This window comes from Myotis davidii, unplaced genomic scaffold (genome assembly GCF_000327345.1).
Source record: "Myotis davidii unplaced genomic scaffold, ASM32734v1 scaffold395, whole genome shotgun sequence".
Classification (NCBI taxonomy): Eukaryota; Metazoa; Chordata; class Mammalia; order Chiroptera; family Vespertilionidae; genus Myotis; species Myotis davidii.
The window spans coordinates 3,964,945-3,981,744 of NW_006287904.1; the positions used below are offsets into that span (position 1 = coordinate 3,964,945).

General features: G+C 41.2%; 1 protein-coding gene across 1 annotated transcript in view; it reads left to right on the top strand.

Annotated features, from left to right (window-relative positions):
• Positions 1-2: 2 nt before the first annotated feature.
• The window catches only part of STAC (SH3 and cysteine rich domain), a gene marked incomplete at its 5' end in the record, with an annotated part of 95,329 nt that continues 78,531 nt past the window's right edge, over positions 3-16,800 (top strand). Inside the window, one exon of the mRNA XM_006759656.2 lies at positions 3-53. Within this exon, the coding sequence (XP_006759719.1) occupies positions 3-53 (51 nt within the window). The remainder of the gene's footprint in view (positions 54-16,800) is intronic.

The window sequence follows — 16,800 nt, forward strand, 5'->3', positions numbered from 1 at the left end:
CGGGCGCCGAGCAGCCGCCCTCTCCGGCATCCACCGGCAGCCAGGAATCCAAGGTACCGCGCGCATTGCCCCAAGAGAAGCAAACTCTCCATTTGGGCCCCTATCTGTCCACCTTGGTTTCCTCTGAACTGGCGCTGGCCCGGGGGGTGGGCTGAGACGGGCCCCCTAAGTCCACCAGGGTTCAAGGGCTGGTCCTCCCTTGAGACCTGAGTGTCCGGCTCGACTCGCTGCTCAGGGTGCTGGACCACGTTCCTGCGGACCCAGCCTCCTCGCCCTCACACCCCTCGGGCTTCGTGGGCTTCTGCCCCTGGAGCTCACGCAGTTCACCTGGCCTCCGGGGTCAGATCGCGCTCTTGGGGGCTGATGGCTTCATGGTTCTTTGCCTGTTTGTGCCTCAAACGCCTGTGGGTACTAGGCGGCTTCTGGGGGCGGACAGCCCCGGGCTATTCCTCCAGAAAAGCCAGGGGGGCGTTTGCGGGCCAGCCAAGGGTTGTCTGAATCCCGGGGGTCTCCGAGACCCTCCGCTTACCAGAGGTCAGCCCGCACTTCGGATGCCGTGGGTTTCAGGAAAACTGGGCGGTGGGAGGGCTGTGGTGGCGGGAACGGGGATGCTCTGGTGGAAGTTAACACTCGCGGAACTTTCATTCGCTTCTCTGAGTTACGCGAACACATACACAGACCCGACCCGCGGCCCCGCTCCTGTCGCTGCCGCTCGGAAACTCTCGTGGGTGCCAGGCACCTGTTTGGCAACCTTGGAAGAGGATCCAGGGAAATGCCGCCGCTGGCTGGGAGATGCCATTTGGAGTGAGAACTGTAAGATGGACTTGGTAGTTGGATGGATTTTTTACAAGTGCAAGGTTCCTGGCTCTTTATACAGGTCTCCCAGTGAGTTCCCCCAGCAATATGGGGGTCGGGGGGGGGTCGTTGCGTAAGAGTGAAGGAAAGAGGGGTGCCAGTTTGGAAGGCAGGTCTAAGGGGGCAGAGGAACCCCCCTTCTCCGCCTTTCCACACACCCCTGGAAGCCACTGACACACGGAAGGAGCAAAATCACAGCTAAGTGGCTTTCAGTTTAAGCGTCGCTGGGCACGGTACACATCCCAGCCCCCGAAGATAGGAGGTAATTAATCCAAGACAGAGAGCTCTGCATCCTTCTTATTTTTATGTACATTTTCCTGCTAGATGCCTGACCTGGGGCATGTGTGTCCACTTTTCTAAAACACTTGGAAATAAGGATGAAGCCTCACTTTGCAGAGTCATGGTGAGGAACAGGTGAGATGAGCTGAAGGCCACCCTGGTATACTCCCACCTGAGGAAAGGAGATGGCATCCTTCGGCTCCAGATGATCTGCTCCAGGGCAGCCTCACAACCCACACATATGTACCACTCTTCTCCACCCAGAAGTGTCTGGGTGTCTCATTGTCAGTACTTGACCATCAATCACCCAAGTGATATGGGTTAGTGGCCATTTCAAAGATGATCTAGAATCCTGAAAATGAATGTAGCTATACTCAAGAGCGAAGCTGGCATTTATGGAATTTTAGGGACAGGAAAGGAGAGAAACATCAGTGGGAGAGAGAAACATCAATCCATTGCTTCCTGTAGGCACCCCAACTGGGGATCGAACCCACGCCCTAGGGAGGTATGTGCCCTGACTGGGAATTGAGTCTGCAACCTTTTGGTGCACGGGATCATGCTCCAACCAACTCAGCCACCTGGCCAGGATGGCATTAAACTTTTTGAATCGGGCCTATTGCTCAGCAGTAGGTGAGTTCTGGAAAGTGCTTAGCATTTAGATACACAGCAGCCGGGTTCAAGCACACCACATGGGTTTGCTATTTATAGATATCCTAATGTAAATTCTTTGGCAACACAAAATCTACCTATGTAATAGCCATAATTAACCACCAATTTATCTGGCTTATGGTTTCAGATCTGTACACGTCAGTGTTTCTCAAACGCGCCTGAAGCCTGTTTACACATTCCTAAACTTGCTGTCCTGGCTTAGGTGCTCTTAATCAGTGGAGATGAGCTATGCATTAGGGGGTGGGTTGGGGCGGGACATGAACCCCAGGAAACTGAATACAAAACAGTGCACCCGAATGAATTCTCCATGGCACAGCCTTTGTGATATTCTCTAAGGGTCCCATGGTGTGGAGGAATGTGTGGTGAGGAGACAGGATGGCGAGAAACGGGGGCAGAGGCAGCCTCCGTTCATTCTACACCAGGAACGCCACATCTGAAGGCTCACTGGCATTTGCAAGAATCTTCCTACAGATGAGAGCCTAGGGAGGAAAATGAGAGCAGGACAGTAGCAATCATTCCATCTTACTCCTCTGAAGAGCTTTGTTTGTCTGAGCACCGAGTGGGACAAGCCTGGGCATTAAGCTTTCTCAAGAAACATTTTTAAAATAACTTTTTAAGGAAACCTTTCTCTCTGACGATAACAGTAACAAACACTTCTTGTAGAAATTTGCAACGTCCAAGCAAATATAAAGAAAAGAATAAGATCACCTATTGGCCAAAACCCACCGGCAGCTACTGATAATGTTTGACCTATATCGTATGTCCTTTTTCATCTCTTTTATATTTATTTGCACCATTGAGAGAACAAGGGTGCGCATCTACTCAATGCTTGCTACACGTCCGGCACAACCTGACTGTTCAGGATTACCCTCTGAGGGCAATTGCACTGGTATTTCCACTTTATGGATAGGCAAGTGGAGGCTCAGAAAGATGACTTACCCTCAAGGACTCGTAGTTGAGTGACACAGCAAGGACAGGGACTCAGGTGGCATTGGTCGGGAGTGTGAGTTCTCAACCACAGCACAACATCTCCCATGTCACCTAACATCCTAACCCAGTATTTGACATGCCACTAAAATTCATTTACAGCCGTTATTTTGGCCTTCTTAAGAAATATTTGAAAGTGAATTGAGCCACAGTATCACATGAAATGATTACAAACCAATTCTTGTCCAGGTTCTAGATTTTGGTTTTGCTGCCCTTTCCCTGAAAGTATATTTGTGGAAGTAATTAAATGGAATATCACAGAATCATCTGGAAAATGAGGCCCACAACAAACCCTTTAGTCCAGAGGGTTCAGTAGAAGAGGAATGATGATGATTCAATGCCCTGAGCACATAAAAATGTTTCCAGAGCACATTTCTTGGCAGATGCTTTGCGATGCTAAATCATGGGATATCAGAATTGGAAACACTAAAGATCATCTATTCCAGGTAATTTTTAAATGATGGATAATTTTATTATGCACATTTATTTTATGGTGGAGAATTTCAACATACACAAAAGTAGAGAAAACTATGAAGAAACATCATGTACCTAATCACCTGGCTTCATCAATTATCAATTTATCATCTTGTTTCATCTATTAACACACTGGATAATTCTAAGCAAATTCCAGACATCAACTTATTTCATCTATAACTATTTTAGGTCACATCTCTAAAAGGCAATGCCTCCTTTTATAAACCCATTATCACATGTTCCAGGTGTTCAAGGGTCAATGTATTCTTTGGAGGTTCACGAATGATCTTTTGAAGATTCATAAAGAACCAGAACGTTCAAAATTGTGCAAGTACATGGACATGTGCATCGTCCGGGGAACGGACTGTTAGCTTACACCAGATCAGTAACATGTCTATACCTTCAAAGTTTATTTAAATATCCCCCCTTTATTTTGTCTCTTGAGTCAATCCAGGCCCAGAGGGAGGTGGTGATTTACCTAAGATCACACAGCTAGTTACTGGCAATACCCGTGTCTAAAAACCCTGTCTTGAACTTTGGATACCCCAATGCAGTTTCTTGAGAGTGAATTCCTGTAAGCACAAGTGGCAATGTAGTTCATATGGTTTTCTTTTTCATCAAATTAGTTGAGTTGAAAAAGTTTGAAAGCCATGAACCTCTCCCATCTATCTATCCACTAACTAGTCCAGAAAAACCACAACCTAATTTATTTTCTAAGTGCTTGACAGAGAATATGGAACACTAAGGAAAAATTCACATTTCAATGTCCCTTATTTCAATGAATGTCTTTTCTCCTACCAAGTTATTGACAGAATTCTAACAACATAGCTCTTTAATCCATTTAGAATTGGTTTCTTGGTATGGTCTTAGGTAGGGGTCAAGATTCATTATTGCACTGTACCACCAACTTTGCCATAAATCCAGTGACTGCATATCCAATTTATGTGGAGGTTTCTGGAATGCCCCATTGGTCTATTTGTCTATCCTTGTACCAAGGCAGCCCTGTCTTGATGTAAAGGCTTTATGAAAAAGTTTTGTTATCTGGCAGATTAAGTCTTCCAGCTTTGCTTTGCTTTTTCAAAAATGATTTCTTTGGGCCTTTGGCATTTCTATGTGCATTTTAGAATCAGCTAATCAATTTCCACAAAAACACCTGCTAGGATTTTGATTGGCGGTGTAATAAATCTAGAAATCCATTTGGAGTGAAAGGACATGTTTATACTAGAAGTTCTTCCAATAATATATTCCACACTAGTGTGTTTCCTTCTGCCATTAGCTGAGAACAGAATTTCATTATTTTTGCATTTGGGGTCCCATTAACTGTGAACATAATTGCATTACTTTTGCATGTGGGGGCTTCCCAGGTCAAAATTTGAGCCTCAGGTCTGTGATTATGAATTCCCAGGGAAATTATTCATTTATTCATTCATTCATTCATTCATTCATTTTCTAGCTATGCTTAAATTTCTTTATCATCTACCTGAGTTGGTGAGAAGTTTGTTTTTAGTTCATTCCTTTCTCTTTTTCAGATCTCCAATTCATGTAGGCATCCAATTCCAACCCCCTACATTTATTTCTATTTAAGGTGAAATATACATAACATAAAGCATACTGTTTTAACCATTTCTTCAGTGGACAGTTCTGTGGCATGAAATACATTCACATTGTGTGCAATCGTCACCACCATCTGTCTCCAGAACTTCTTGCCAAACTGAAACTCTGTACCCATTAAATATTAATTCTCCATCCTCTTAATCAAGCCCCTGGCCACCACTGTTCTATTGTCTGGCTCTATGAATTTGACCACTCTAGATTCTTCATGTGAGAGAAATCATGTAATATTTGTTCCTTTGTGACTGGCTCATTTCACTTAACATAAATCTTCAAGGTCCATCTATGTTGCGTTATGTGTCAGAATTTCCTTCTTTCTTAAGGCTGAATAATATTCAATTGTGTGTCTATACCACAATTGTTTACCCATTTTTGTTTATCCACTCGTCTGTCAATAGACACTTGGGTTGCTTTCCATTTTGGGCTATTGAATAATGCTGCTATGAACTTGGGTGCACAGATATCTGTTCAAGTCCTGCTTGAATATATAGCAGGAAGTGGGATGGCTGGATTACATGGTAATTCTGTTTTTAAAGTTTTGAGGAATCATTATACTGTTTGTCACAATGGCAGCCCCATTTTAGATTCCTACCAGCATTGCAAAGGGTTCCAATTTCTCCACATCCTCACCAATACTTATTTTTTTCTATTTTTTAGATCTTAATGGGTGTGAAATGATGTCTCATTTTGATTTTGACTTGAATTTCCCTAATATTAGGGAAGCTGAGCATCCTTGCATGTGCTTACTGGCCATTTGGGAATCTTCTTTGGAGAAATATCCATTCAAGCTTTGGCCCATTTTTAAATTGGGTTGTTTGTTTTCTTGCAGAGTCAGTAAATTTGAAGGACAAAGATGCATTTAATTTTCTTATTGTTTGAATTGCATTTATTCACTAGAGAGGATTGTTTTACATATTTTTCAAATTATTTGTCTTTTTTCTTTTGTGAATTCTTTATTCATGTCCTTGTACATTTTAATAAAGTATTCATCCGTTTCCTATTGATTTTTTAGAATTCTTTATAAATATTAAAACCATGCTCTTCCATATATGTTGCTAACATTTTTCCAACTTATAATTTGTTTTCAATTTTATTACATTTTCAACATAGAAGATTTCTTTTTTATGTTATTAAATGTCACAAATTCATCTACGGTTCCTTCTTTCCATTTATATTTAGAAAGTCTCCCCCACCCTGGGAGAAGATTAAATATTAACCCATATGTTTTTCAAGATCCTTAACATATACATTTTTTTTACTTTTATCACTTTACTCCATCTGGAATTTATGTTGATATGGGGTACAGAAGAAATACAATTTTTCCCCAAATGATTAATAGGTATTTCTATAACCATTTGTTGAATAATGTATTCTCTTTTTTTGAAATGTTACATTTATTATGTAATAAACGACAATATGTATTGGGTTCTCTTTTAGAGTCATCTGTTATATTCTAATGATTTTGCATTTATTACTATACTGTACTTTTGCATTACTATTTAAATGTTTTCATTATTATAGCTTATTGTTGTTGCTGTTAATGCTCACCTAAGGATATTTTTCCTATTAATTTTCAGAGAGAGTAGAAGGGAGGGGGAGAGAGAGAGAGGGAAACATGGGTGTGAGAGAGACACATTGATTTGTTGGCACCCGTACACACCAGCCCACACAGGCCGGGGATTGAGCCTACAACCAAAGTACGTACCTTTGACCAGAATCTAACCTGTGACCCTTCAGTCTATGAGCCAATGCTCTACCCATTGAGCCAAACTAGCCAGGGCTAATTATTGTAGCTTTATAATAGACTGACAATTGATAATATAAGTACCCTCCTAGGAGTTTTATTACGTATTTATTTAGCTGTACTCGCCTTTTTGTTTTTCCTTCAAGTTATAAAAATTACATTTTGAAAGTAATGGCATTATACTTTTAAGATCATTTTAGTGAAATCTTTACATATAATGAGATTTCTCATCCAAGAACATAGTATATATCTTTAGTGACTAAAATGTCTTTTATGCCATTCACATATGCTTGGTAATGTTCTTCAAATAATTCCTGCCTACTTCTCTGTTAGCTCTGGCCTGGGTATGTATACGCTAGGTTACTCTTAAGAACCATCTCTTATATTTTCTTAGCTGGTTATAGCTGACATAGGAAATTTGCTTTATATTAACCTTATAATCTAAGATACTTTAGATTCTATTTCTTATTCATTAGTAACGACATATAGTGTTGCTTACTGGCTCAGAGGGTGGGCTCTGGAATCAGACACAGCCATCTTGAAATCCCATTGCGCCACTTTGGGATGCCATTTAACACGCTTCTCTGTCCTTGACTCTCCTGGGCATCACTGTTCTTTCTGCAAAGTGAGCATAAGAATGCCCTCTGAAGCGCTGTCACTTGGGTTAAGTTAGTTAGTGTGTGCTAAGTGCTTACCATAGCACCTGGTACAGAGTAAGTAAATGCTAGCTATTATAGGAGATTGTCATAATGTCTCCAATAATAATTTTGCTTTTCTCATTCTCTCCCGTTTTGGGGGGATTAGGGTAGGACCAATGTTTTGCTGTAAGTGTACATTGTCTATAAGTGTACATTGTGCATTTTTAGTGCTAAGGAGTGGTCTCAGCTCTATTATATTTCAAGCCACTCTGGAAACCACTGCAAATGTAGACATACAGCCTGAGAAATATAAGGTGGGTTTTTGCAAATTTAACTTCAAGACAAACTCATTTCCAAATAAATCATTCCTTAAGCCCCCCCTTCTACACCAAGTCCCAATTTCCCTTTCATGTGGCAATTAAATTAAGACTGTCTTTCTTGTGTGCAAGAAGGGTAATGTTCCTTAGCTTACTAAGAATTTCCATCAGGAATGGAAGTGGAATTGTTTCAAATGACTTCTTGGCAAGTATCAAGGTAATCATGTGATTTGGGGAGCCTTTGGCCTCTTTATGTGATGGATTATATTAATAGATAGCCTAATATTAAACTCTTCTTACATTCCTGGAAAAGGTCCTACTTGGACATGGGGATTTTCTTTTAATAAACTGCTGGGTTTTGATGGCCAATGCTTTATTATTTTTACATCTATGTACATAAGGGAGATTGTTCTCTGACTGTAACTTTGTGTCCTTGGTCAGATTTTATTTTTAAGAATATGCCAAGTTTTAAAAATGATTTGTGAAGATTCCATGGATGTCTTTGTTTTTTTCTGTGGAACAGTTTATAGAACCCATCTCCTCTTTGAATGTTTGTGGTGGGGAAAAACTGTCAATAATACATAAACCTAGCACCCATTTTTTTAAAAAGATTGGGAAACTTTTCACTTTTTTTATTCTATTTTTTTTAAGTTTGCTCAAGTCAGGTTGGTTAGCTTCTATTTTGCTATAAAATTATCCATTTCATTTAAATCTTTCTAACCTCTCTGAATGAGTTATTGTAGGCCAGCCAGAGACCTTCCTTCAACCTTGCCTCCTCATCATTCTCTTTGGCAGGATTGCTAGGTGCTCCTATCCTGCGAACACCCTTGTTTGTAGTTCTCTGTTTATATAACATGAGTTCCTTAGATCTGGATTGGGAGTCAGGAGAGTTAAACAGCAGTGCTCACATTTGCACTTTGAAGGGTGAGGATAAGAGGAACCATTAATGTTGTAATATTGAAGCAAAGGATGGATTGTCATAGAGAGAACCTAGAGCCAGGGCGGTGAGCAATTCAGTCTTAAGAAAATGACAGAGAGGAAATGGGAAGGAAGAGAAAAGAGCACACAGGAAAGAACCTTCAAAGGCAAGTGAAATTGCCCCGTTCCTCCTCAGAGAGTCACTTCACAGAGATTGATTGGGGGTGGACGCTGGGTTCAACCAAGAGGGCCCTTCTCTGGCCGGAGACTACAGATAAAGTCAGTGACCAGAATAATTGACTAGCAAGATGAGAAAACCACGGAGACAGGAAAATCTCAAAGGGTGAGGTAAGGAAGTCAAGAGAGCATTTAAGAGCCGATGTTAGCAGTAAAGAAAATAAGGAGCAGGATGGCATGAGGTAGAAACAAAGTCATCAAGAATTCAGACTGTGAACACCGTGTTTTACTGAAGCTCTTCTCTGCAATGTTGTTTGGTCCATAGGTTGTCAGACGACCCTCAGGTGGAAGGATTGGGTGTGAGTCACAGTAATCAACACAGTAATCTCCTCATGTGGCAGGAAGATGGCAACAAAGACCAGACTTGTCCAAGAAAAGACTTTGATTTTGGGGGTTCCATTGGCATAAGTCATCTCTCCACAAAATGTAAAACCAGGTGTGGGTCAACAAGCAAGGCCTTGGGTTGGAATAATATCCTTCAGTCAGGGGGTCTTGCTGGTAAATAATAGTTATCCTATATAATAAAAGCCTAATATGCTAAGTATCAGGTCATCCAGTTGGCCATTCAGCCAATCAAAGAGTAATATGCTAATGATATGCTAAGGCCACTTACTCGCTTGCTATGATGTGCACTGACCACCAGAAGGCTCCGACTGATAGGTTAGCATGCTGCTGAGGCCCGGCTGATCAGGACTGAGCAAGACTGCCCGGACATGCCCTGGAGCCTTGTGACCCTTCCCCAGCTGGCCAACCTCCCATGTCCCTCCCCAGCCCTAATTGTGCACCAGTGGGGGTCCCTCAGCCTGGCCTGCATCCGCTCACAATCCGGGCTGAGGGACACCACCACCCCAAGAGTGCATGAATTTCATGCACCGGGCCTCTTGTTATTTCTATAATAGAAAAACCTCGCTGATCATCGTTTTGGCAGAGGTCTGTTTCCTCCTCCCTGGATTAATCTTTTTTCTAAAAGTACAATGGAAGTGCTCACCCTGGAGTTTGATAAGCTTAATGAGATTTTTAGAACTGGTTTCTTTAACTATATCTTTTCAGCAGATATTGAACCAAAGTTTCATTCAATGAGGTATATATGACTTGGGTGTACATATGAAAAGTCAATTGCAAATTGGATCTCTGTTCGTGGAACAATATTTTCCTACCGAGTTTCATTAAGAAATTTGCAAAGTTCCTTGGAAAAATGACAAAAATCACATGGCACAAATGCAATGAGTCTTTTCAATGAGATTCATGATTGGAAATTGCTAAAATAATTTTCTGATAACACATTATTACTACTTTGCAAAGTTAGCTGCTACTTTTCCTCCTGAAACATTTTCTTGGAGTTCCATATTTTTGGGGAAATGAGGTCTTTCCATCACAAAGAAGTCCAGGGAAAACCTCATCAGGCAAGGGTGCTCAAGAGAGGAGGCATCCCGGAGAGGCAAGCCTTCCTGATAAGAGAGAACATGTCATTTTATGTTCCAAGCATTTCCCTGTTGGGAATTCTGCTGGCAAATTGTTCTATAATCTGGTTTCTATTTCCCTACTGTGAAAGGCAGAATATGTCGCATGGAATTTCATTCCTATACAACAGAACTGCAAATGCTTTGTAAATTTCAAAGCAATTATATTGTTTTTGTAATTTCCTTTTCCTGATTACTCAGAATCGCCCTTGTAAACACCAGTTATTGAACTTTTGCATGTTGTAGTTTTTTCCCTGGTACTAATGACTCCATACTGCGGTGTGATTCCAACATTTTTCTAACTCTCCCTACACAGAGGCCATCTCTCTCTGCAGGACTCTTTGAGGCTTCTAATTTGCTGCTTGTGACTTGCTTTTGTATTGGAAAATAAGTCATCCAACTAGTTGGAATTTCATGTTCCTTAACGCAAAATAGAAATTGAACCTAATATCAGGCAATTAAATAGAGGATTTGGGGGGTGGGGGGGTAGTATGTTATTGGTTTTTAACTTTTACTTAATGATTCATCTCAGAATTTTTGCTTACATTTCCTAGTTCTTGGCTGCATTTTCTAGAAGTCAGTTGCTGAGCTGCCCTGATAGGTTTGATATTCCTCCATTCTTATTCAAAAGGCAATGTGATTAAGCTGAAGTTGCTGGTTTCATTTGTTTCATTAATACATTTTTACCGGATGCTTAATATGTTGATCAGTTTGCTAGTGATCACCCCCAGTGGACATGACCTTCCAAATAACATTGTAAAAGATAAATTCCTAGGTATGAGGTTTCACTATTAGCAGTTTCTATGGAGTGAATTTTTTTCTAACTGCTATATTGGACTTTATCTCTTCTACTCAGGTAGATAGCCTGCAAGTGAAATGATCAAATAAGTATCTCATGAATAAGTTGCACAAAGCAAAAAAAAAAGAAAAAAGAAAAAAAGGGGGCGGGAAGGGGAAAAAAAAATCCACCTCACAAAATTAAAGTGTGCAGTTGCCCTCGCTGGGTGGTTCAGTTGGTGGGAGCATCATCCCATATACTAATAAGTTGTGGGTTCAATCCCCAGTAGGGGTGCATATGGGAGGCAACCGATTGATGTTTCTCACATCGATCTTCCTCTCTCTCTAAAAATCAATAAAAACATACTCCTCGGTGAGGATTGAACATGCAATTTATGGTTCTTCTGATGAAGAGAAGAAAGAACATGAGTAAAAGCCAACAGGCTTCATGTCGAACCACACCTCAGCCCACTGCAGCCCCTCAAACGTGCTGCTTCTTAATCATTGTGAGTGGTCTTTCTTCCAGAAGGAATAGCATCCGTCTGGTTCTGATGATCCCAGTGCTCTAGAATGTTAAGGGTTTTATGAATTTGTCTCAGAAAGCATTTTACATTGTTTCATCTGTGATCTGTTTGTTCTTGTGATTAGAATTACTTTGGCAACGTTCCTATCATAGAGTACCCATCAGGTGACCTTTGCAGATAGCAGGAAGTCAAAAAAACTGATCTTCTGATTTGTAATAAATCATGGGGTAAAGATGGGAGGTATTTTAAACTTGTCTGTCAGGATCCAAGAGCAAAATGCCAAGCCATCTAGCTTCATGGCAGGGCCCCTTCTGGTTCTTCATTGAAACTTCATTCGGAAGTTTGTCTACAGCCTGGTCGGGCAGCTGCACAGAGAGCCTGAAGCTACCCCCACGGCTCCTGTACCTGGTTCCTGGGCTCTGGACAGCAGCCGAGAGACAGAGGCCCATGGAGAGAGCATAAGCTTCGACCTCATTTCCAATGGTGGGATTAAAATGCCACCTGTCAGTTTAAGCTTCATAATATTCTAGTACCATCTATGAAAATATATTAGGAGAGAGGGAGAGAGGGAGGAAGGGTCACTTTGGGTCACTAAACTTGTACATAGCCCCTTTTTCATTCATACTTTCTTCTCAGGGTATAGTAAGCATTGAATGAGAAACTATATATGGATTACCATCACAGTATCTGGTATTAAGTATATGTTCACTTTCATGAGAGCCAGGGAATCTATTCGAAAAGTTATATGACATTTTAAGGCTGAAAAAAGCTGGAATCCTATTTCCCTATTTGAGTAGAATAGATGTTAGTATGCTTGCCTTATTTAAAAAAGAAAACACACACACACACACACACTAAAAAAAAATAAAAATAAAAACCCCTTAGATCCTGCCAGAAATACAATGCCTTTTCTACTGCATAAATGTGACAGACAGTCCTGATGGTTCTCAGAGGTATCATGCTTTATGTATCTGGCCCAGATTCTAATTAATTGGAGCAAGCCAGATCCCATAAATGAAAAGTGCTGTAATTTGGAGGTGACAACTAATATGTCATTGCTATTCGGAATTCCATTTCATTATCAGGTACAGCAGTGCTGTGGGCCAGCCTCAGAAGACCATCTCTAGGACGAGATTTCCAGAGGAGACAGTCCCTGCACAATTGATGGGGCATTTACTGCCTTTCTGTGAGCATCCTTATTAATGCCACTTATAGTTAAGGTAACACTAGCTGCTATGAACCGCCAAAGCTTAATGGTTTGACACAATGAATATGTTTATTTCTCACTCATCCAATAGTCTACAGTCAGTGTATTAGTTTCTATTGCTGCATAACAAAATGCCTCAAATTTACCACCTTAGAACTACACATACTTATTATCTCACCGTTTCTGTGGGTCGGAAATCTAGGAACAAGCCAGAGGGCCCATTTGGCTAGACAATTACCAGAATGAAATTGAGGTGTCAGCCAGCCCTGCTATCCCATCTGAGGCTTGGGGTCCTCTTCCAAGGTCACAGGCTATTGGAAAAATTCAGTTCTTTGCAGCTATATAGCTGAGGTCTCCATTTTCTTGCTAACTGCAGGCCAGGAATGCTCTCAGTAACTAGAGGCCACCTCAGGTGCTTCCCACGTGGCCACCCTCCTCTCATGACATGAGAACATATTTCTTAAAGGCCAACAGGATGGTCTCACTCCACTCTGCTAGGATGGAGTTTAATATAACATAGTAATCACCAGAGTGATCTTCCCACACCTTTCTCATGTTATAGGACCTAACGAAGGGAGTGACTATCCCATCATATTCATTGGCCCTGCCCACACTCCAGGGGAGGGAATTACATACCCTTGCTCCCTAAGTCCTTCTTATCTTCTTCTTTCGCTTTGCCTCCCCTTCTACATCCTCCAACTCCTCCTTCTTCCCCTACCACTATTCCAGTTATTCTCCACCAGGGTCTCTGTATATTTAGGAGACTCTGTTGGTTGCCAATCTCAGAGCCATGTCCTTTCTTCTGTCTTATAAAATGCCAACACTGCTCTGGGGTTTCCACCTTTCTCTCTATAGCCATGTTCTTTAGGAAACATTGTTCTCAACGTCAGTACCAAAGAGGTAAATCCTCATGGTGGTTTCATTTACCTCACCAGTGATTGGTTGAGGAAGAACGTGTGTTACAATTTTGGCCAATGAGAGAAGGAAATTCTGATGAGAAGTCTGGGAAAGGGTCTCCACGCTGATGAGAACAGACTAAGGGAAGGTGCCATCACTGAATATTTGCAAACAGGTAGCCTTTTCGGAGCATGAAGGAAGCCAGCTTCAAGGCTGGAATGAGGAAGGCAAAGTAAATTGATGAAAAGAACTTGAGTCCTCCATGATGTCATTCTGCTACTGACTTATCCATCTCCAGTGTCTGCCTACATTACACCTCGTGTTATCTGAGGTAATATCCTGATTGCTTAAGCCAGGTTGACTCTGGGTGTTTTAATACTTGCCATTGTAGGTACCTAAATGATTGTGTGTGTGTGTGTGTGTGTGTGTGTGTGTGTGTGTGTGTGTGCGCGCGCACGCGCGCGCAAAATATAGTTTCCTTTCTTCCTTTCTTCACATACTAAGGCTGGAAATAATAATAATGATAATGATGATGACTACTACAAAGATAAAAACAGCAGTAATGCAGAGAGGAGCTACCTCTGTCCAGGGAATGATATCAAAGTCACCAGCATGCAATTTGCAAAATTCATTGCCCCTGATTTTACTGAGTGATATCTAGGATATAAATATAGATTTGACAAATTTCCAGTAGCCTTCCAGATTTTGGGTTCCCCAGTGGAAGATCCAGAGTAAGTGTGCCAAGACAGCTTTAGAGGAGCTGTTAATGATTTGGTATTAAGATCTCTTTTTTTATTACTTTGTTTGAGCCAAACTGGCAACATAGGCCGAAGAGCAAGATCTCAGATGCTCCTCTTAAGATCTTGATTGATTTCCTCGTTCCAACCCAAATCAGGGGAGCAGGGTGGTCCAACTTCAAATTTAATTGGTTTATGGATATTAAGGTTGGAAGGAGATAAATAGAATTCATGCTTAGGCTCCGTTAACATTGTGCCAACAGTGTTCATTTTTCCAATATACAGTGTTCCAAGTGTTGCTGTATTTTTTTTTATTTATTGCTAAAAACATGCATTGCAGGAGTATAGATGATGTGAACTGAGTAGGCCTTGCCCCAGAAAGCCAAGTGAACTCTTGTGGGATGTGTCCATCAAAAGTTTAGTTGGCTTACTAGTATAGTGCTAAGAGTAATCTAGCTCCTTCCACACAGTGACTTTGACTTTGAAGGTATCCTGTACCCACTCAATTCATTCATGTGCATCTGGAGGAAGACAGAGCAGGCAAGTCACGCATTAAATTATCCAGATAGAGTACTCCAGGTTAAAGGCTCCCCAAAGCCAAACAGATGAATATTCAACTGATAGAAGAAACCTGCCACATTTCTACTTTATATAAATCAAATAAACAGATGAGGCAAAACTAGGGCTTTTTGCAAAATGGGAGAGGATATTTGTTCATTTTCACCAAGTCACATTGCTTGGGATAGATTAGCAGTAAATCTCTAAGAAGAATGGAATTTTTCTTCCCAAGGTGTGTGGAACTGAGAATTAAAGCTAAAGATCGTCGTGGTGGTCTATTTTTAGAGAAGAATTATATACTGAGAGTATTTGTCATTCATTCAGGAGGACAGCCAGCCGTGAGCCATGGCAGGCATCCGTAGTAACAGCCAGCTCTTGGAAGAAAAAGAAAAATAATCTTTCCATTCTTGAAAAGCATGACAAGAAAATGTCATCAAGTCAAAGGCAGACAAGACAGGCAGTGAGGGAATGAGAAAATTTAAGGCATGTTTCTAGAGCATATGTGTGCACGTACCACAGATGTAGATTAACTACTGTGTGTTTATCAGTGCCTGGCTGTAAAGATATGGGGTCAGTGGGTTGTGTGTCTGTATTGCATGCTTCTGTGAATTTAAGAAATAACAGCTAATATTTCTTGGGTTGCAACTATGTCCCAGACTCTGTGTTAAGTGCTTTATGGAGATTGTCTGATTGAATCATCTCTGCAGCCTGTGTTTTCCACTCATGAAGAGGTTAATAGAGCTACAAGGAATCCAAACCAGGATTCAAATCCAGGCAGCGTGACCATTTTGGGCAATCAGTTCCCCAGAGCCCTTTGTCATTGGTTACATTACCATGCTGTAAAACAACCATGTTTATATATTTTTGTTTGTTTTGGAGAAAATCTTCAAGGGGAGCAGTTCTATTATCTGCATTAAAATAGAATTGGTACATATCTGAGGCTGAGATAATTAACCAAACAAATAAACATACCCATCTTGGTAACATCGTGATGGGTGCAGCAGCAAACTGAGATTGAAAAGCTAGACACTCGGGCTGTTTGTAATTCCTGATTGATCTTTGTCTTCATCTTCAAACATATCTCATAATTCATACGGTTCACTCTGGTGCCTTGCCATCTGGCCTCTGGCTTATAAAAACAATTTGGTGTGGTACTTAGGACTGTAAATTTAGAGGATTTAAAGTGTCTTTACACCACATCTTCACATGGATACCTGAGTCATCACAAGATTAACCCATCGAAAACAACTGACTGATATCTGTCCCCTCTTTCCATCAAACACACTTCTTCCCACTGTTCATCGTTTCAGTGAGTGGCCGCTTCTCCAGTGGCAACTGCTCAGACCAAAAGCCTTGGACTCATCCTTGGTTACTCACTCTTACACCCTACATCCAACCCATTATGAAATCTTGTTGACTGTACTTCAAAATATGTCCAAAACACACTATTTTTTACCATTTGCACTGCCATGGCCCTGCTCAAGCCACCATATGCCTATAGAATGGTGGTCCTTTCTCCACACATAAGCCAGTGCAATGCTTTATTAATATACAGCTCACTCAAAGTCTGACAATGACTTCACATCACACGGAGAATGAATCCAAAATCCTTACCAAGGCCTCTGAGGTCCTACAGGATCTATTCTAGGCTCTGCATTGTAACTATCTTTATCCTTTGCTTCCTCCTCTCTCAGTCTATTCAAGTCATCGAACAGCCAAGCTCCTTATCATTCCTCAAACACACAAAATACAGTCCCATCTCTGGTTGAGAGAATGACCAAGATCGAAGGGTGCTGGTAGGGAATGCTATAAAGTGGCTCTTATAGAAGTATCCAAGCAAGATAGGCAATATTTTTACAACAAAGTTGAACCCCATCATAGGAAGTGAGGCCATGGGAGTTAAGCCTAGGA